The sequence below is a fragment of the Neofelis nebulosa genome, chromosome 16, assembly GCF_028018385.1.
Source record: "Neofelis nebulosa isolate mNeoNeb1 chromosome 16, mNeoNeb1.pri, whole genome shotgun sequence".
NCBI classification, from domain to species: domain Eukaryota; kingdom Metazoa; phylum Chordata; class Mammalia; order Carnivora; family Felidae; genus Neofelis; species Neofelis nebulosa.
In genome coordinates, this window is record NC_080797.1 from 9448768 (window position 1) to 9468847 (window position 20080).

The window sequence follows — 20080 nt, forward strand, 5'->3', positions numbered from 1 at the left end:
CTCCTGTGCCTGTTTCCCGATCTCACCAGCAATGTAAACCTCTCCCTCTCTGCAAATACTTTCCTTTCCGCATTTGAACACCCTTAGGTCTTCCCCCACTTAAAAAATACTCAATTCGTACGCGTTTTATAAACACTTAGGACACCAAGGAAGAGCAATTCATTTGGACTGGAGAAAATTGGGAAAGCTATAGCGAGACAACTTGTGAGCTGGTCTTAAGGATTTGGGTGGGGTGGGGGGCTTCCAGCAAGAGCCAAGTGGGGGGTGGGGGGGGGTTCAAATACACAGGTCCATCAGTCTACCTGAAGAATACAGTAAAAGTGCTAAGGACAACATGGAGGACAGCAGGGGTATAGGGGAAGAGGTGTCTGGAAATATTTGGGCAAAACCCTGGAGGACTGAGGATGCCAGCTAGGGTGTCCCGTGGACACTGGGGGAGCCTTTTAAGCCTTCAGAGCACATGGGTAACATGTTTCTCTTCCCTCTTAGGAAGTCCCCTCTGGCGGCCTTGCAGAACAGCTTGGAGGGGTAGGAACTGAGCAGGTAGCCCAGCAGGGAGGGAAACCAATAATCCAGAGCCTGAAGGAAACCAAGGAGCTCAAAGGCTTTGAGAGAGATCTTGGATGTGGCTGGAAGCTATGGGAAAGGACAAAAGGTGGCTGTGTTGCCGGCATCCCCTACCACACATCTGTCACAACAGCAGATACGGCACTCAGGAAAAGAGAGCCCCAAGGCTGGGGGCCAGCAGGTGAGGGTCTCCTGTGCCTGGGTTGAGGGCAACAGTAACCCAGTCCTAGACAGAGAAATGCTCACAGAGACATGCAGATGTCAGTCAGCCCGAGGGCCCATTAACTCTGCTTAAATAATGCTTCCAGGAGAGTTAGTCATGAGAAAATATTTATTTATATTTGCCAGCGAAGTTCCCTGGAGCCCCAGAGCCAGCAGGTAGGGCTGGAGAGATTCCCTGGCTCTGTCCTGCATCTGGGCAGGACATCAGCAGGACTCCAGGAGCTGGAGGGGCAGGTGGTCATCCTCTGAGGCGGTGTCATCCTCCGGTTGGACGGCCAGGACAGGCTTCTTCACGGTGCCTGTAAAAGGATGAAGAGCCCTGTGGCTTGGGCCTGGGGCTGTGTCCCCAGGAGGCAGGCGCCAGGGAAGCAGGAGGAGGCCACAGCCATGAAACCACATCCACACGCTCTGTGTGCAGCAGGTGATCCCAAAGTCGCCAGCAACCCTTCTCCCAATGTACCCCCTCCTGCGGGCATTTCCTGAACCCCTGCTTTGTGCCTGTCAGGGACTTCCTCCCAGGAGCTTAAAGTCCCTGGAGGTGACAGCCTTTTTTGTTAGAATCTGGAACACCTGGCGGGAAGAAGAACCGGAGGGAAGTGTGAAGTAGGTGTCCAGGGAGCTCAGGGGAGTGAAGAGAGACGCAGCCTGTAAGCAAGGCAGATTTGGACACCCTTAAGGGGCAGGAATGACACTTGGACAGAGAGAACAGGGGGCAGTGTGGGGGGACTGGCTGTCACATGGAGGGACAGAGGTGTGGGAAACGGGCTGGACTTCAGCGATGTGTCTTCCCCCTGGGGGGTGAGGCCTTCCAGACAGTGGGAGGCGTACAGGGCGGGCCTTGTGTAGTTTTTGACTGCACTGGGGGCTAAGCCTGGAGCAGGAAGACTTGCCTAAAGGAGAGGGTGCAGACGGAGCCTTGCAGTGGTGCAGAAGCTGGAGACACGAGGGCTGGGGGCAGAGGAGTGAGTGGCTGCCTGAGAGGTCCTGATAATACTCAGCACCAGGCTGAGAGGGACACTGAGCAGGCGTCCAGGCCTCCTGCCCAGGTGAGGAGAGGGAGGGCTGGCACACGCATTGGCCAACCCAAGGCCGTCCCTGTTGGGGATGTCCAGTTGGAAGTCCCAGCAGGCAGTGGGTATGGGATGCTTGGGGCAAGATGAAGGGCAAGGTGACTTTCAGAGTCTCGGCCTCGAGGTGATAGGGTGGCAGGACTCAGAGGAAGGAGGCACGCAAAGAGGACAAGCAGGAAATCTATCGGTTTGTGAGGGCCACGGTCAGGGCCCCAGGAGCCTGGGAAACCAGAGGCTGGAGGAGTGTCCCTACCCAGGGGTCAGAGGTGACGCAGGCGCTGTTGTGGGGAGGGGTCGCGCGCCACAGTCACAGACAAGTGGAGTCTGCTGGAAAGAAAATGAGAAAGAGGAGAGCCAACCGCAGACCCAAGTGGGAGCTACTGAAGATTCCAGAAAGGGCATGCTGTGGAGACAGCTAATCCTCGAAACGGGTCTCCAGGTGAGAGGAAGGAGCCAAGGCCAGTCTTGGTGGCAGGCAGCAGGGTGGAGACAGGAGGGGCCTCCACACACTTGAACGGACAGGACGCAGGCCGTGACTGGGGGGAAAGGCCTAGGAAGTGGCTTCTCCTCAGAGGGGTGGGGGCCGGGGGCTTGGGTAGGGGGGCAAAGCCGGGGATCAGCAAGGCTGGCCCTGTAGACGGGGCAGAGCCAGTGGGGGCTCAGAGAGATGCCCCCGAGCTGTGGGATAGGTGGGGGGGGGGGGGCTCTCTAACTCGTTCCCCCACTGGGTCCCCAGGCGCAGCCCAAGCCTGGAAGGGTACAGCTGAATGGACCCGGCCAAGAGGAGGACACGGGGAGGTGAGGGCAGGCAAACGTCCTCAGAGTGTCTCCCGGCTGACCCCCTGAAAACAGGCCGGTGAGGAGGTGGGGCTGGAGAGAAAAGGAGGGAAGGGTTTTAAGGGGGGCTGGGAAGTGGCCATGGAGGCGGTCCTGCCCCAGACTGTCCGTGGCTGTGTGGCTGAGCAGACAGAGACACGCACACACACACACACGTACACACACACACACACACACACACACACACACACACACGGACATCTCTCTCCCCAGAGCAGGGGCTCTGGTCCATGGCTACTTACCAGGGACGCCAGGCCCTGCTGGCTCCTCACACACGGTTGGCAGCGTCTGTTCCCACGCGGCCCAGTTCACTTCCTCCACCCTGAGGACAACAGAGCAGCCCTGAGGCTCTGGGAGGCCACCTGTGCAGCTTGCTGTGCCCCGGGAGCGGGGCCCAGGTAGACACGGGGACGGTCAGGAGAATGGGGTTTCTCCGCCCTTCTCGCTGGACACTGGCCCACCCGTCATCCCACCCGGGCCCCGTCCGGGTGGCCACCACCCCGCTGCCCCCTGGGCCACGTGTCTGCATTGGCGGAAACGGGCATCTGTCCCTTCAGGCCGTTCACAGTCACCTGGGTTGCCCTGAATACCCAGAGAAGAGTTTAGATCCTGTGTGTCTTTGTGTTCCTGGGTTCTGGAGCCCTTTTGTGGCCGCTGCGCGTGCCCAAGACCCTCCCCTCTCCCACGGGAGACTTTGTTTTCTGTGGAAGGGTCGTAGCCTCTGTGCTCGGGCTGGGGGAGTTAGGAGGGCAGAGCAGACCAGCCTGGGCAAGGCTAGTGTGCTGGAACCCGAGGGTCCCTCTGGCTTCTTGGCCTCCTGAGTGTTCCCCCATTTCAGGCCGGAAGGAGCAGGTCAGGGACCACCAGGGAAGGGACAGGAGGATGGCAGACCGGCATCCCTGACCTCGCCTGCCCGGGGCGGAGTCCCCTGGTGCTCCTGGGCCCTGCCTTTCCCACCAGACCTGACTCCTGGTGGCTGTCCCCTGGCTTTTACGAGAGTCAGGCCGACCCGTGGTTGTGCAGTCTCCAGGGATCACTGGGTCAGCAAGGCCCCCAGGCCACCCTCCCCTGCCTCCCTCACTCACCGGAAGCACCAGCGCTCATCAGGGCTGCCATCTGGCCTGGTGCCAACGGCCAGCTTCACGCCTGCCCGCCGCTTCTTCCTTCTGCACCACCAGTAGCCATTCTCCATCTCCAGGACAGAGATGGCTTTCTGGGGACAAAGGACACATCAGACGGTAGCCAGGAGGGTACTCCACAGCACTTTGTAGAACCCAAAGTCTGCTAAGCATGTGGGTTTGAATCCAGCTCCCATGTCTGATTCCCTGTGTGATGTTAGGCCCCCAACCCCTCTGAATCTCAGTTTCCCCGCTTGCAGGTGGACGGGTATTGGGAAGTCAGCACGTGATGAGTGCCCAACGGTTAACTTGCGTCGTCACCGATTCCAGAATTCCACACCAGCAGGTGCAGAATTTGATTTGCTTTACCCACACGTGTGCCTGCCCACCGGCACACAAGCGAATTAGGTGGGGCACAGAACTTTGCCCATGAGGGCACGGCTCGGAGAAGATAGGGGGCTTGCCCAAGGTCAGCAGTGAATCGGTGGGAGTCCAGCCTTCGGGGCGAGGCTTTCTGAGCACCAACTGCCCACCCTCAACCCTCCAGTCAAGAAGTAGCTATTGCTTCTTCCATGGAAGGCAGATGTCGTATCAGCCCCCAGCTACAGGGCCCTCTGCTCCCCAATCCCAGGATTGCACGTCCCGCCTGCCTCACCCACCAAAGCAACCCCATTGACTGTTTGATAAACACAGGACGGGAACTGCATGAGGGCAAGGACGCGATCTTGTTCTCCGCTGTGTGTTTCGCCCCGAAGAACTGAGAACTAAGCTTAGCTCATGGTAGACACTCAAGAGATACTTGACAATGATAACCGTTAACGCTTTCAGCACCTACTACGTGCCAGGCACCGTCCCCAGGGCTTTAGATCTATGAGCCCATTCGAGCCCCACAACAGCCCTAGGAAGGAAGGAATGGATCAGGGGGCCCAGCTCAGCTGGGTCCTGCACACTCCTCACCGGGCCCAGAACTTGGGGAAAGGGAGGGGAGCCCCCCCCCCCACCGTCGCCCCGCAGTACCTGCAGCTTCCAGATGCTCCAGCTGTCGGTGGCGACACTGTTGACGGTCTCGCTCATGAGGGCGATGAGCATGTTGAGCAGTAGGATGTACGTGAGCAGCACGTATGCCAGCAGCAGCAACAGCACGACGCCGCGGAAACGCAGCTGGTCTTGGAAGGCCAGCTCCCCCATGCCGATGGTGAACTTGAAGAGCTCCAAGGAGGCGTCCAGGATGCCACCGTATGGGGACGAGCTGCCCCCCTCGTCCTCCCGTCCCACCCCAGGCTGTGCTGCCTCCGTGACATTGGGGCCCGTGGGGACCCCGGAGTCCAGGGCTTCCCGGCTCAAGCTCACCAGGGCTGCAGGAGGGAGAAAGGGGGATCCTCAGCCTGGGGAGACCAGGGGGCAGCCTCGAGGGTGTACAGAGTGGGCAAGGGAGAGGCAGGGGCCAGAGGGGGGAGCCCTTACCTACAGCGAAGCCGAAAAGGAAGACTAAGTAGACCAGCAGGAAGCGGAGTAGGTCCCGCAGGATGACCTAGAGCACACACACCCAGGAGCCAGAGTGGGTGGCCGGCCCATCGGGCATGACCTACAACCCCTGCCTCCGCCCTGAGCATGGGTTCCCTTGCACACACCACGCACGCACACACACACACAAATCTGTGCATCCCACACTGAACAGACCGGTCTTTTTTAAAAAGTCTACATCAGGGGCGCCTGGGTGGCGCAGTCGGTTAAGCGTCCGACTTCAGCCAGGTCACGATCTCGCGGTCCGTGAGTTCGAGCCCCGCGTCAGGCTCTGGGCCAATGGCTCGGAGCCTGGAGCCTGTTTCCGATTCTGTGTCTCCCTCTCTCTCTGCCCCTCCCCCGTTCAGGCTCTGTCTCTCTCTGTCCCAAAAATAAATAAAAAAAACATTGAAAAAAAAAATTAAAAAAAAAAAAAAAAAGTCTACATCAGATCACATCACTTTCTTGCTTACAACCATCCAGGGTGAAAACATGAAGCACAGAATTACCCTATGATCCAGAAATTCCACGTCTGGGCAATAGACCCAAAAGAACTGAAAGCAGAGACCCAAACAGGTACTTGCACACCCCTGTTCACAGCAGCGTTACTCACAATAACCAACGCAAGCATCCATTGATGCGTAAAGGGATAAACAAAATGGGGTATATACACACGGTGAAATGTTACTCCGTCTTAAAAAGGAATGAGATTCTGAGACGCGCTACAACATGGATGAACCAGGAGGACACTGTGCTGACTGAGCCTAGCCAGTCGTAAGAGGACACAAACCGTAGGATCCCACTTCTATGAGCTACCTAGAGGAGTCAAATTCATAGGGACAGAAGGAAGAATGGTGTTGGGGCGTCTGGGTGGCTCAGTTGGTTAAGCATCCGACTTTGTCTCAGGTCGTGATCTCACAGTTCACGGGTTCGAGCCCCACGCTGGGCTCTGTGCTGACAGCTTGGAGCCTGGAGCCTGCTTTGGATTCTGTCTCCTTCTCTCTCTGCCCCTCCCCCAATCATGCTCTGACTCTCTCTCTCTCTGTCAAAAAATGAATAAGCATTAAAAAAAAAAGAAAAAAAGAATGATGTTGCTAGGGGCTCAGGGAGGGGAGTGGGGAGTTCATGTTGAATAGGGGGACAGAGTTTCAGTTGGGGAAGATGAAAAGTTCTGTAGATGGATGATACTTAATCCTGTCCCCTAAAGGTAGGATAATATTATGAGGGTATTTAATATCACTAAACAGTACACTTAAAAATGATTAAGATGGGGGAGGCTGGGTGGCTCAGTCGCTTAAGCCTCCGACTCTTGGTTTTGGCTCAGGTCATGATCTCGTGGTTGGTGAGATCGAGCCCAGCATCGGGGTCCGTGCTGAGTGTGGGAACCGCTTGAGATTCTCTCTCCCCCTCTTCTCTGCCCCTCCCCCACTTGTGCTTAGGCATGTGCACTCTCAAAAATAAAAATAAATTATTAAGATAGTACATTTTGTAATGTGTATTTTGCCACAATTAAAAACATTTTTTTAAACCTCTGGGGCTTCCAGACCCCTCCCCATGGACAACGAATCCCCAGCTTCCTCCCTCCACTCACTCTCCCCAGCCTCCTTGCTCTGTCCCAAGTGCTCCAAGCTTGTTCTGGCTCCTGGCCTTTGCCTCCGACGCTTCTTCTCTGAGTCTGCGCTGGCTAAATCATTTTTCTGGTCTCATCCATCACCTCTTCAGAGAGGTCTCCCAGACCATCCCATCTAAAGCACCTGCTGCCCCAGTCATTCCCCAAGGCATCGGCCTGTGTATTTCCTCCATAGCATTCAGCAACCTGTAACGTTCTCATCTATTTCTCTTCATGTTTCCATTTCCCCTACCAGAATGTCAGATGCAGGAGAGTTGAGGACTTGTCTGTTTTGTTAGCAAACAAAGGAGCATATTCCAACACTTAGAACAGGACCTGGCCCACAACTCAACTTTTGTTGAATAAATAAATGAACGCAGACACATCCATATGCCCAGGTGTCCCAGGACACAGGCACATAGATGAGCTTATGTGCATCGTCTCTGCTCCTTCAGTGTGCAAGGATGCACTAGCAAACACACAGATATGCTTGTGTTTGCTCAAACCCATGCAGAGCGCGGACCGCTGAGGGCAGGTGTGTGCACGCTGGTACTCGTGCTCGTGCTTAAGCTTGGGTTTGTGATGCACAGGCAGACATGCTCGTGTTCTCCTCTGCCCAGGAGGAGGGCGCCTGCCTGCTGAGACCAAGAGGGTCCTGTTGGCACGGTGTCCAGCTTTGCCTGGTCACCGCGCCCCGTCTCTCACCTTCTGGATCATGACACTGTAGATGCCCGTGTGTTGCAAGCCACGTGTGTAGTAAAGCAGGTTCAGCCAGCCCAGCACCAGCGAGGACACCAGCAGGGGCAGGTACCACTCGACGGCCAGGAAACGCAGTACCTGGGACACCACCGTGAGCAGGGCCTGAATCAGGCTGCGTGGGAACAGAGTTCGGGTCAGCTTGCAGGCCACCTGGCGAGCTCCCTCCGCCTCCACTTGCCCCCACTGGCCGGCACTGACCACCCCTGCCTCTCCCACCATCCATCCATCTAGATGGATGAGAAGTCCTCCATCTGCCTGGGACTGGACCCAATCAGGGGTCATTTAATCCCTGTGGGCCTCAGGTTCCCTCCCCTGTAAAACGGGGGTACTAGGAACAGCACCTGACTCATGGGGCATTTGTGCAGATTCAGTGAGCCACAACATGTAAAGAGTTCAGGCTCTGCTGGCACGTAGCGCTCAGGGCACGTAACTATCACAAGCACAAGGAGCCCCAGGCCAGACAGCCTGCACTTTGGTCCAGGCCCTGGCGCTCCCCAGCTCCTGTCCTCGCCTCTCCAGCCGGCCTGGCGCCTGCTGCCACACCAGCCGCTCCCCGGGGCTGAGACAGGGGAAGGGAGTGAGGCCCCACGTACAAGAGGATTTCAAAGTAGCTGTCCAGGAACGAGATCCAGATGAACAGACGGCGTCTCCAGAAGTACCACAGCTGTGGGGGCAGGAGGTGGGGGGGGGGGGGGAGGACGGGGGGAAGGAGAGGAGCAGGGGGGGGGGGCGGAAATTTGCTGTCCAGGCCACAGAGCAGCCCTGCTGGGCTCTCCACTGCGTCCCCTGCCTGCCGGCCTGGCTTGGTGGAAGTCTGGCCGGGACCACCTCACAGGCTCAAACAGCATCTTGGATTTTGTGGGGTGGGGACGGGGGCTCATGCTAGCTGAGAAAGCTGTGAAGCCTGTTTCCAAAAAGTGCGGCCACCCACAGACACCCGGACAATGCCAGGCGCCTCCTCGCTCCCTGTGGACCCAGGTGAAGAACTCAGGCCTAGGGGAAGAGCTCCTTTGCCTCTCCTCACCCTGGCCTCACGGGGACCCTCCTGTACCCCAGCCAACCTGGATCTGGTACCAAAGTCCCACCCACTCTGAGACAGGCTCCATGGCACAGTGTCCAGCCTGTCTCCTGCCCCTTTCACCTGAAAAGGAGCCACCGGGGGAGTCGGGCTGAGCGCACCTGCTCCAGCCTGTCTGTGATCCCCCCCACCCCCAGGAGGAATGTCCCAGCCGAGGGACCTGGGGGTGGGGGGCTGCCAGCTCCACTTTCCAGGGAGCAGAGCCAGCGTGGCGAGGAATCATGGGAGTCATTTGCTGCCCCTCAGAAACCCCAGAAAGCACAGCAGGGAGATACTGGCCCCAGAACCCAAGGCCCTCAGCTGCCCCGAGGCCGGTAGTGGTGGGACTGGGTATAGAATTCAGTTCCCCGGAAATGAAGGGATTGTGGTTAACTCAGTCTAAGGCTCCTCCTAGGGGAATTCTAGTTTGTTTCTGGGAGCCACACAGAGTGCTGGGGTCATGGGGTGCGGAGGGGGGATGGGAGGAGCCCTCACCTGGCCCACGAGGAGGTAGACCCCCCCAAGCAGGATCAGGATGTGGCCCAGCAGCAGCATGGAGCCTCCAGTCACTTTCAGGGAGAGGAAGGCCTGCGAAAGAGACACTCTGGTAGGATCTGGGACCCGAGTCCCCTCCCAACAGTGACGCTCCTTGCTGAGGGCCCATTCTGAGCATGAGCTGTTGGAGAGGCCACGCAGAGCAGCACAGGGAACATGGGCTCCCGGGCAGGCCCCCCCCCCCAGATTCTAGCCTGTTGTAGAGGCACACTGTATAGTGGTTATGACGGTGGGTTCAGATCCCATCTCCCCCACTGACAGCCTGTGTGAGCCTGGATAAGTCACTTAACCTCTCTGTGCATCCCTCTCGTCAACTGTAAACCGGGGATGCTAACAGTTCATCATTCTCAGAGGGCTGCTCTAAGCATTAATTAAATAAGCTAACACATGTCACTCCCTGGAAATACTTTGTCACCTATGGTGAGCACCCAGCCCATATTAGCAGCGTGGTTATCATCTCTGCGGTGCTGGCTTCGGTACCCACTAGCTGCGCGAGAGCTCGGTGTGTCACGGTGTTATCAGGTGCAGTTGGGGGTTGGCAATCCCTGCCCTATCTTCTTCCAAGGCTGGTCCCAAGAGGCCTCCCTCCCCCAGCATGCGCCCCATCCCCTCCCCCCCCCAACCCCCACCTGCTGTACCTTCTCCAGGGCGGGCTGGTGGTAGGCAACAGCAGTGAAGAGGAACATGTACATCAAGTAACACAGGAAGTTGAAGAAGAATCTGGGGATTAGCAGATCCCATTTCGCCTGTAGCAGTTTGTTCAGCGGCTCCAAAACCACCATCCGGTGTCGGTGCTGGGGTGGGAGTGTGAGAGCTGGTACATACAGGGGTCCGCTCATGTCAGGCTCAACACGAGGGCTGAGGGAAATGGGGGCGGAGCCCCAAATGACCCCGCCCCACCGGCCTCTACCCCACCCTCATGGCTCTGGGCTGGCGGAGCCCCTCATCCTCCAGTCCAGAGCAGGTGGCCACCGGGACCCCCGCATGCGCCCCCTGGGCGTGGGACCGGTGTGTGGAATGAGCATGGGCCCAGAGGCTGGGGTCGGGGCATGCAGCCACATCCCCACCGGCACAGTCACAGGGCACGTCCAGGAGGCAGCCCTGAAGTATGGAGCTCTGCCAGGCCCCCTTTGCACCCCTCCCCGGGCCCCAGTGGGCTCACCGGGCTTCTGCAATGAAAGGCGATGATCTCCAGCACTGAGTTCTCCTCCCAGCTGTCCACAGAGGCCAGGTCATACAGCGACACCCGGACAGGCCCATAGCACCACTCGGTAAACTTCCGGGAAAGTGGCTGGCACGGCCCTGAGAACTCCCGCTGCAGGATGTGTCTGAAAATCTGCAGGGTGAGGCACGTGATCTTGGCCTGCGTGGCCACCTCCCAGCACTGACCAGGAGGCTGGGAGCTAGTCGGTACCCTGCAGACCTGCCCACCATCTACAAAGCTACAAGCAGACACCCGCAGGGGTGCCTGAGTGGCTCAGTCAGTTAAGTGGCTGACTACGGCTTAGGTCATAGTCTTGCGGTTTGTGGGTTCAAGCCGGGCATCAGGCTCTGTGCTGACAGTTTGGAGCCTGGAGCCTGCTTTGGATTTTATGTCTCCCTCTCTTTCTGCCCCTCCCCAGCTCATGCTCTGTCTCTCTCTCTTTCTCTCAAAAATAAATAAACACCAAGAAAAAATGTTTAGGAACACTTGGGTGACTCATTCAGTTAAGCATCTGACTTCAGCTCAGGTCATGATCTCACGGTCTGTGGGTTCGAGTCCTGCATTGGGCTCTGTGCTGACAGCCCAGAGCCTGGAGCCTGCTTCAGATTCTGTGTCCCCCTCTCTCTCTGCCCCTCCCCAGGTTGTGCTCTATCTTGCTCTATCTCTCAAAAATAAATAAATGCTAAAAAAATATTTAAAAAAAATTTTTTTAATTAAAAATAAATTTAAAAAAAAAACAGATACACGCACACAGCCTGTACACACAGATCCTTGTGTGTATAAACTCTTCTCACACATCCTCACATGTTCAGCCTCAGTGTAAATATTCTCATCCGCTCACATATGTTCAGACCTGCCAGTGAACCTGGCTCTTCCTTCCCCACTTCTGCCCTGAGGTCTCTTCCTTGGAGTCCCTACATGGCAGAGGGACCCCAGCCCAGAGGTCCTTGAGGCCCCTCGAGACCAGAGGTTCCCGGCTACACAGGTGTGTACCCTTCTGTGGTCAGAGCTCAGAGCTTCCACCAGAGTAGAAAGCATCCCTAACTCGAACAGGTTAAGAAGCAGTTTGTTTGGGGGTGCCTGGCTGGCTCAGTCGGTGGAGCATGTGACTCGTGATCTCTGGATTGTGAGTTCAAGCCCCAACTTGGGTGTAAAGATTACTTTAAAAAAACGGGGGGGGGGGGCGGTGCTTAAGTGGCTCAGTTGGTTGAGCAGCCGACTCTTGAATTCAGCTCAGGTCATGATCCCAGGCTCATGGAATCAGCTCCAAGTTGGGCTCCATGCTGAGCATGGAGACTGCTTAAGATTCTCTCTCTCTCTCTCTCTCTCTCTCTCTCTCTCTCTTTCAGAATAAATAAGCTTAAAAAAAAAAAGCAGAGAGACCAATGATCTAGATAGAATGTTGCTCCAGGCTCTTTCTGCAGAAAAATCAAAGGGGGTCCTGTTGCTTCCTGGAAAGGTGGGGGCCAGGCACTCACCTCGATTTTGCCCTCCTTGGCAGCCAGCTTCAGGGGCGTGAGGCCCTGCAGGTTGGGGATGTCTTCGAGCTGCACTGTGGGGCAGAGGCGGGCGCCGGCTCGGAGAAGCCCGTCGTACATGCGGATCACCAGCGCACTGTTCTCGGCCGAGTTATCTGCGATCATCACCAAGGCGTGCAGGGCAGTGTTGCCCAGTGAGTCGGCCGCCTGCAGGCTGGCAGGCTGATGCCGGTTCTCCAGGAGGTAGGTCACCACATCCCACTGCTTGGTGCACGCGGCCAGAGAGAGGGGCAGCTCGCCTGGGGGTCAGGAAGGACAGCTTGAGCCTCAGGCCTCCCAGCTTCCACCTGACTACGCCTCACATTCCCAGGACAGAACGCCGGGCCCCCTTTAAGAGAGTCAGGCCTCGGGACCCCAGGTCCGCCCGGGGCTGTGCTGAGAGGGAAGACGGTCCCAAGCCCCATTTAGGGCGGCTGTGCCTTTTCCTATGAGCCCTGGTAAAGTCATTTCTGTCCAGCTCTTGACCCCAGGGAGAGGTGACCGAAGCTTTTTACCATCTAAAGGCTCAGAACAGAGGTCAGCCAACCAAGGTTCCCATCTCCTTGCCTCCTTCTCTTTTCTTCACCAGAGCCCAGCCCCACTGCCACCTGGCATCGACACCCCTTTAGACTTTCCCCCCCACCGGTTCCGCCAGCCCATTCCCCTGTCCTGGTCTGGGAGCGGATGTGTGACGAGCTTCCTTGGCCAGACAAGGCTAAAACATCTCCTAAGACAAACTGCTTTTGCAGGCAGCCCAGTGACTAGAAGCCCGAGCCCTTGGGGGTCAGACAGATCTGAGTTTAAGGGTCAGCTCTGCCACACATTTACCCTGCGACCTCATCCCCTCTGCACCTCAGTTTACCCAAGAAAGGCTCCTCACCGAAGTAGAAGCAAGTCCCTTGGCTCTTCTTCTGGAAGAAGTGGCCACAGGCCCGGGCATGCACATTGGCCCCATTCTCCACCAAGAGCTTCACACACTGCAGGCTCCTCTTCTCGATGGCAATATGCAGGGCACTGTGGCCTCGGTAGTACTCATCCGTGCACTGGGCATTGACCAGGGGCTGGGGATTGCCAGAGTCCCGGTCAATCTGCAGCAACGGCAGGATGCAGGCGTTGGCCCCATCCCGAAGGTTCAACACGGCCTTCATCAGGCACGTCTTACCCGTGGAGCCCTCTGTGGGAGAAAGGGAGGGGAAGGGGCACCAGGGTGCTCAGACCTGGAGTGGCCGGGCTGCCCACCAGCTCCAAAGCACCCCCTGGGAGGATAAAAAAAGGTTGTCACACACGACCGGTGGAAACACAGCCATGCGATAGGGTATTAAGGCTCCAACCAACAGGTGTTAAACTACCAACAGGTATGGCTACGATTGCTGCCCTAGAAAATAGGTTTCTAGGACGTAATTTGTCCTATGCGCAACGTTGTCTACAGAACACCTGGAGCGATATTCGTTAAACGGCTCCATCATTTGATAGCTCTCTCCTTAGGCAAGTCACTTGGCCTCCCTTGACCTCGGTTTTCCTGACTGTAAAATGGGAATGTTCCAGGGCTGTTATAAGGGTCAGATGGAATCACATACCAAATTCTTGGCACACAGAGGGCCTGGCACCCAGTACGTTGAGGTCAAAAACGACAACCAACCTAAATGGCCCCCATTGAGGAATAGTTAACTAAATCCTGGTAAGGGTACACAACAGAAAAGCTCTGCAGCTGTTAAAGTGACCGAGTTAGAAGTCTGTGCACTCAAGTGTAAGTTGTCACAAATGGGTATATATGGCCCAACCCCTTATGTAAATATATACCTAATAGATTTAAATGGTTTGAAAAGATATATCCCAAATCATGAACAGGGATCCAGGATGTCGTAACGTTTTTAACCTCACCTTATACATTTCATTACGGTCAGAATCTTCTAGAATGCACAAATGTTACTTTTCTGACATTGGGGCTGATTTTCTAATCAGGCCAAACCATAAAGATTTGGGGCAAAAATAATGACACTTATTTTAAGATGAAAGGAAAAGGAAAGAAGAAAGAAGAAAAGAAAAGAAAAAAGGAAAGGAAAGGAAAGAAAAAAGGAAAAGAAAAAAGACAAAAGATGCACTGTGAACCGGTGAGTATCCATCTGGCCACTGAAGTGGGCTGAAGAGGCAGAGGTTGGCCAGGAGCCAGGGGGAGGGGAGGGAGTGGGAGGCACAGCCGTGACCTCGATGAGCTGCCCTCAGCTCTGTCGGCAGGGCCTCCCTGCAGCCATTTAGGCAGGAGGGCTGCTAAGAACAGTCACCCCTTGGCTCCTGACCACGGTCAAGGCCACCCAGTCAGCCGAGTCTCAGCACAGGGCAGGCCTACCTGTGTACTCTGAGTCGGTGAGGTACTTGCTGGTCCGGGACAGGTACTCTGCTAACCCAGCCAGATCCTCGGGGACGCCCCGGGCCACCACGCTGAAGAGCCGGTCACGGTCAAAGCGTTTTGGGTCTGGCTGGCTGTGGGGATGTGACTTGTGTCTGATGCTGTGGAAGAACCATGCTTCCCCCCACCCCGAATGCCCCCCATCCCAGGGAGTCCTTCCAGGGCATCCTGTGAGCACTGGGCACCCTGCAGGCCCGAGAGCCCTCTGGGAGCCTTTCTGAGGGCCTCTGCCCAGCGCAGACCAAGGAGACCCCAAGTGCCCAGAGTCCTAGCAGGTGGAAGAGGGCCTGTCCAGGGCACTAGTCCCCAGCATCCCCACGACTCCAGATTTTTTTCCGCATCAGGCGCTTATCATTTGCCAGGTGGCTCGATGGTCTTACAACAGGCTCATTATCCCAGAGAGGATTTCAGCACAGGAACCTGTCATGCTCTTGAGCGGGAATCTAGGTGGGGATGGGACCACAGGAGGTACCCACAGACTGTCAGAGGCTGTATGCCCTGCTGGCCTAGACAAAAGAATCAAGAAAAGGCCTCATCCTCTCAGAAACCAGCTCTAGGGGTGCCTGGGAGGCTCAGTCAGTTAAGTGTCAACACTTGATTTCACGGTTCAGGTCATGATTTCACAGGTTGGTGAGTTCGAGTCAGGCTCTGCAGCAGAGCTTGCTTGAATTATTTTATCTCTCTCCCCCCCCCCTCTGCCCCTCCCCTGCTCACACACTGTCTCTCTCTCAAAATAAATAAATAAACCAAAAAAAAGTTAAATAAATAAATAAGAGAACCCCCTGATCCTCTCAGAAACCATCTCGAGACTGATGACGGTGTGGTTGCACCTTTAACCCTCACTTCAGCCGTGGGGATCAGCAATCTCTATTTTCTCCATTAGACGAACAAAGAGATAAAGTAACTCGCCCAAAGCCACACGCGCAGGACTGGGGCTCACCTGGGGGAAGTCGTCTAACTAACTGCAGACCCTGACTCCTAACCCCCAGAAAAATTCTAGGCTGGGCAGACAGGAGTTTCTCAGAGACACAGGGGCCTAGCGCTGAAACCTATCAGATGCTCACCGGAGTTTTACTGAGAAACCACACTTCTGGGAAAGGCCCCAGAAGAGGTCTGGTAGCCCCTCGGCATCTAGCAGTTTCTGGTGACAGGGGAGGGAGGGGAAGGAGTGTGGGGTTCCCCTCCTGGGCCTGACGCTATTTACAGAGGCCAGCCTGCCCCTGGGGCTTCTGGAACCGTCACCAGTGGATATAAAGGGACAAAAAGAGGTGGGAGACCATTGGAAGCTCTGGGGACCCTCAGGTCCCAGCTTCACCAAGGAAGGGTTAGTGACTCTCTAATGAGCAGGGGACTGTTGGGCTCAGTCATGTGTTAAGCTGTGGCTGTGTGACTGATAGAGCCAGGCCCTGCCTCCCCCACACCAGTCAGTCGCGCGTCTGCCTGGCCTGGCCAGACATACCATCATCTGCCTAGCAGACCACGTGGCCGCGACATGCCCGAGAGGACTCTGTGGCTGACTGGGGAGCCCTATGGGCAGTCTGGCCGGGGGAAGGGGCCATTTGGACAAAATACTTCCCGTCACCGGGTGGCATCACAGTCTTGGGGCAGGGAAACCCAACAAGAGCACAGACTGAGGCACTGAGGGCCATCGAGGGACCTATTCTGCCTGCCAGGGGGACTGCTCAGCTCCCAGAAGCCTCACCCGCAGCCTCCCCTGCCCGGCTCTGAATCTGACCGAGGCCTTCCGACGCAAACGACACAGGGGCTCCGGGCTGGGAGCCAAGGCTGGTGCCACGTCTCAGACACGAGGAGAGAGGAAGGGGCTTTCCTGGCAGAGTCCCGCCTCACCCACGAGGACTCTCCAGCCTCGCACATCAGACCTCACGCTGAGGGGGGATGCCAGGCGAGCCCCCCACGCACCCAAAAGCTGGGAAGTCATACCCCCGGCAAAAGTGGGCTCATGCTGTCTGAACTGGTACTGATCACAGGAGGCTCAAAGTGAAGCAGACTCCTAGCAGAAGCCCCCCCAGAGTCCCCTGGGCAACAGGTCCAGCCCTCGAGCAGAAGAGCAGAACCCAGGAGCACCCAGGACACTGCCAGATGTCCCTGACTCTCAACTTGGACCGGAGTGTGGATCACACTAGCATCCCCACAGGGACTGTGACGCACAAGGGTCAGGGCACACACAAGGGGTTGCAAGGGTCTGTTGAGTACTTCCAGATGGAAGAGCATGTCCCTGTGAAGAAGAACGGGACCTCAGAAGGCAGAAGGCCAGGAAAGAGGAAGGTTCCAGAGGGATCAACCCCAGAGAGCAGAGCAGGGTTATGCCTGTCAGGCCCAGGAGCCATCACAGCCAGACTGAGGACCTCCCTCGCCATCAAGTCTGACTCAGGGTGCTCCCCTGGGCCCCACCCCCGTTTGCTGCCTCACCTGACACCTGTTCCTTTGCGGTAGTTGAGGTTCACTTTGATCTGAGGGGGGCAGTTCCAGTCTTCGCTCTGGAATGGTGACTCCATGGGGGGCGGCCCGTCCCCAAGGCCCAGCTTTCCTTTGTCCGCCTCAGTGCCATCTTCTTGGCCTCCGTCTGATGTCTGGAGCCTGAAAGTGGGAGAGCTGGAGGGCGAGGCCATCGTAAGGGGAGGAGGCTGCTCTGTCTGGCTCAAACCTCAGTGGAGACCGAGTTGTCAGAGGCTCCTCCTTCCCTCCTTCTTCCCAGTCCTGGGTTGGGGTAAGAGGTCTGGCTGGGGCCTGCAAAAAGAGAAGTTTAGGGGGCTCTTGGGTGGCTCAGTCAGTTAAGCATCCGACTCTTGATTTCAGTTCAGGTCATGGTCTCACAGTTCGTGAGTTCGAGCCCCACATCGGGTTCTGTGCTGACAGTGTGGAACCTGGTTGGGATTCTCTGTCTCCCTCTCTCTCTGCCCCTTCCCAACTCGTGCTTGCTCTCTTTCTCTCTCTCTCTCTCTCTCAAAAAAAAAAAAAAGAATAAACATTAATAAAAGAGAGAGAGAGAGAGAAGTTTAGATAGAAGCTGAGTACAAGTAGGCCCACCCACCGAGTCAGACCGTCGGGAGGGGGAGGAAGGCCAGGGTGAGGAGAGGGAGGGAGGTTTCCGGTGTGAGGATGGAATGGGGAAGAACAGGGACCCAGTGGGTCTGCCTACTGACGTAGTCCCACGGGAAGGGTTGAGGCTGTCCCTGACTTTCCCTTCCTCTGATATCTGAGAGGCCACAGCCCCTGGTCCGGGGGAACAAACGTTTGGGGTCACAGCACAAACACAGCATTTCTCTACATAACATCTTGCCCAGTGGCCACTCTTCGCAACAGATTAAGAGTGCGGGCTGTAGGCACCAGAGGCGGGTCATCGAACCTCTTGCCACAGGACGGGAGCATTCCGGGGGAGGCGGTTGGCAAACCGCTGGTCTCTCAGACCTCTCGTTTTGCTACCAGGACAACTAAGGCTCAGAAAGGGGAAGTGACTTCCCCAAGGTCGTCAGCTGTTGGCAGGGCCTGGTCTAAAACCACAGCACACTACCATGATGTCCTTCTTCAGTTCTCCGAATCTTTCAGGGCCCATCTGTGTTTTCAGTCTGACTCATCTCTGAGGGCATTGAATGCCACCTCTCTGTGCTTTAGGGTCTCTGGGGGCTACAGAGTGGGGAGGGAGCCCCCTGGCTGGCTGCCCAAACTCCCTCTGACAGTCCCACCTCTCGGGCCCTAAGTGGGGCTCTGGGCCCTGACATCTCTTCGTGGGAGAATGGAAACCACAGCCTCCATCACATGGCAAGGGGTGGGGCCCCAGTTGGGGGCAGGGGGAAGGCTCCGGAGCCCCCTAGTGGGTAGAAGCAGAAAGAAGGAAGACAGAGTCAGCAATGGGTGGGGAGACAGCAGGGTGGGAGAAGGGGACAGGGAGCAGAAACAAGGGCGAGAAGATGAGAGGCTGGATGGTGACAGGGCTTGGGCTGGGCCCCTGTCCAGCTTCAGGCTCCCACAGCCCTCAGGGACCTGGGGTTGGGGGGCATTTTCCCACAGAAGCAAGAGAGGCCGGGACCTGGCTAGCTGACTCAACATGTAGACTTGTTTGTTTTAGGTTTTTTGCTTCAACATGACCCACCATCTATCTAGAAAGATGGACAGCCACTCTGGGGCGTCCTTCCCAAGCCACGCACCGTTTAGCCTGGCTTATGTCCCTAACCATTCCCCCGACCCCCGATCTGCCTCCCCGGCTGCCCCCCAGCCCACCGTTCCCAAGCCTCAGCAGCAACAGCTACCTGTCGGGCCCCTGCCGCCTGTCCTGCAGTCCTTACCCGCCCCATGCAGGGAGGAAGGGGTCTGGCAGTCCAGGTAGAGGCGGGAGCCCCTTGAAGACCCTCACTCGGGGCTGGAGAAGCAGGCAGCCTCCCCCCACCCCCCCACTCCGGCTTCCCGGCCCCGATCGGTCGCTGTCAGGCTCCAGGCACCTCCCCCCCTCCCCAATGTGCCCCGATCGCCCACCGACTTACCCCGCGGGCCGAGGCCAGGGCGCGGCGGCCGGGGCTGCGGACCCGCCGGGATCCCGTGCCTCCGGGGCGGCGGGGGCTGCGGGAGGAAGTGAGGCAGGGAGGGCGGCGGGCGTTGACAGCCGGGAGCCGCAGAACCTCCCCAAGCCTGCTCTGAGCTCCGCCAGGGGCTGCGGTCTCGGGGTGTTCCGCACCCTCAGCCCACCCGGCCTGCAGGCATGGTGGAGAGTGGGGTTAAGTCTCCCGGGTCAGGACGGGCTGGCCATCCGCGAGTGACCGGCTGGACCACTGGCCACACCCTGCTCTCGGGGAGACACGCCCCGACTCCCCACCCCCACTGTGTCTAGCCGGGGATGGCCCAGGTGGGGGGGGGGGGGTGGCAAGCAGAGGCAACCCTCGGGTGCTGGGGCCTTGCCGCAGGTGGGAGCTGGCACGCAGTGGGAGGTTCTTGCCCCGCTGTGCCGACCTCTGCCTCCTCCCCTTCCCCACCACATGCCTTCTCAGGCTGGGAACTGGTTGACCCGTCCCAGGGCAGACGGAGCTAATGTGGACGGACCCCAGGGACAGGACAGACCCAGCCCAGCACATGACTCTGGGAATGCACGCCACCCGACCAACTAGGAATCTGAGGGGATTTTCCCACCTTTCTCGGGCTTTCCTCCTGCCCCCCTAGCAGGGGGCCCTGTCAGCTCCATACCCTTTAGCCAAAGATGCTTCCAGCACCTACCAGCAGGGGGGGGGACAGAGAGGCCTCCAGGCACCGCAGAGATGAGAACTCCCTGCCCCCAGCTGGGTACGGATTCCGCACTGGGGCTTGAAGTCACGGTCGCCATCCAAGTAGCCCTGGGACACCTTCCTCTACCGAGCTCCCTAACACCCCTGCCCCAAACCTACCAAATTGTCTCCATCTCTGTCCGGTCGAAACCACTATCATCTCTCCCCTGGGAGACTGGAGGCACCTACAAATGGGTCTCCCTGCTTCACTCCAACTCCACCCCTCACCCTCATAATCCATTCCCCGTGCAGCCACTGGAAGGATCTTTCGAAAATGAAACCCAGATCACCCCCAGTCCCCACTTAACCCCACCTGCCACCCCAAACGATGGCTTCCCTTGGGACTTAGTATCAAATGCAAACTCCATGCCCTGCAACCCTGGGC

The 20080-nt window shown here is 57.3% G+C and overlaps 1 protein-coding gene and 1 long non-coding RNA gene across 4 annotated transcripts; one reads left to right on the plus strand and one right to left on the minus strand.

Moving 5' to 3' along the window:
* The first annotated feature begins 303 nt into the window (after positions 1–303).
* LOC131496993 (uncharacterized) lies at positions 304–6360 on the plus strand. Its single transcript, XR_009254705.1, has 2 exons — positions 304–748; positions 5801–6360. It is a non-coding gene; the product is annotated as an uncharacterized LOC131496993 (long non-coding RNA).
* TRPV2 (transient receptor potential cation channel subfamily V member 2) lies at positions 881–19396 on the minus strand. 3 transcript variants are annotated; one of them, XM_058702856.1, is made up of 16 exons: positions 18925–19249; positions 16856–17173; positions 14806–14931; positions 14366–14499; positions 12899–13192; positions 11980–12278; positions 10460–10633; positions 9936–10091; positions 9238–9330; positions 8279–8349; positions 7632–7797; positions 5279–5345; positions 4832–5169; positions 3782–3909; positions 2939–3018; positions 881–1088 (listed from the first exon to the last, which is right to left on the minus strand). In XM_058702856.1, the coding sequence occupies exons 2-16, from the start codon at positions 17053–17055 to the stop codon at positions 994–996; spliced, it is 2421 nt and encodes an 806-aa protein (XP_058558839.1). In that variant the 5' UTR covers positions 17056–17173; positions 18925–19249; the 3' UTR covers positions 881–993. The 3 variants fall into 3 exon arrangements, 2 of the variants coding, with proteins under 2 accessions (XP_058558839.1, XP_058558840.1); XM_058702857.1 differs by lacking the exon at positions 14806–14931 and having other exon boundaries at positions 18925–19239; XR_009254704.1 differs by lacking the exon at positions 8279–8349 and having other exon boundaries at positions 1030–1088; positions 18925–19396.
* Positions 19397–20080: the final 684 nt, after the last annotated feature.

Excerpts from the sequence above, each read along its gene's own strand:
- TRPV2 (XM_058702856.1), bottom strand. The coding sequence starts at position 17,055 with ATGGCCTCGCCCTCCAGCTCTCCCACTTTCAGGCTCCAGACATCAGAC. Across the intron at positions 9,331-9,935 it reads ACCAGCCCGCCCTGGAGAAG|GCCTTCCTCTCCCTGAAAGT; the intron begins GTACAGCAGGTG and ends TCTCTTTCGCAG. Across the intron at positions 1,089-2,938 it reads AGCAGGGCCTGGCGTCCCTG|GCACCGTGAAGAAGCCTGTC; the intron begins GTAAGTAGCCAT and ends ATCCTTTTACAG.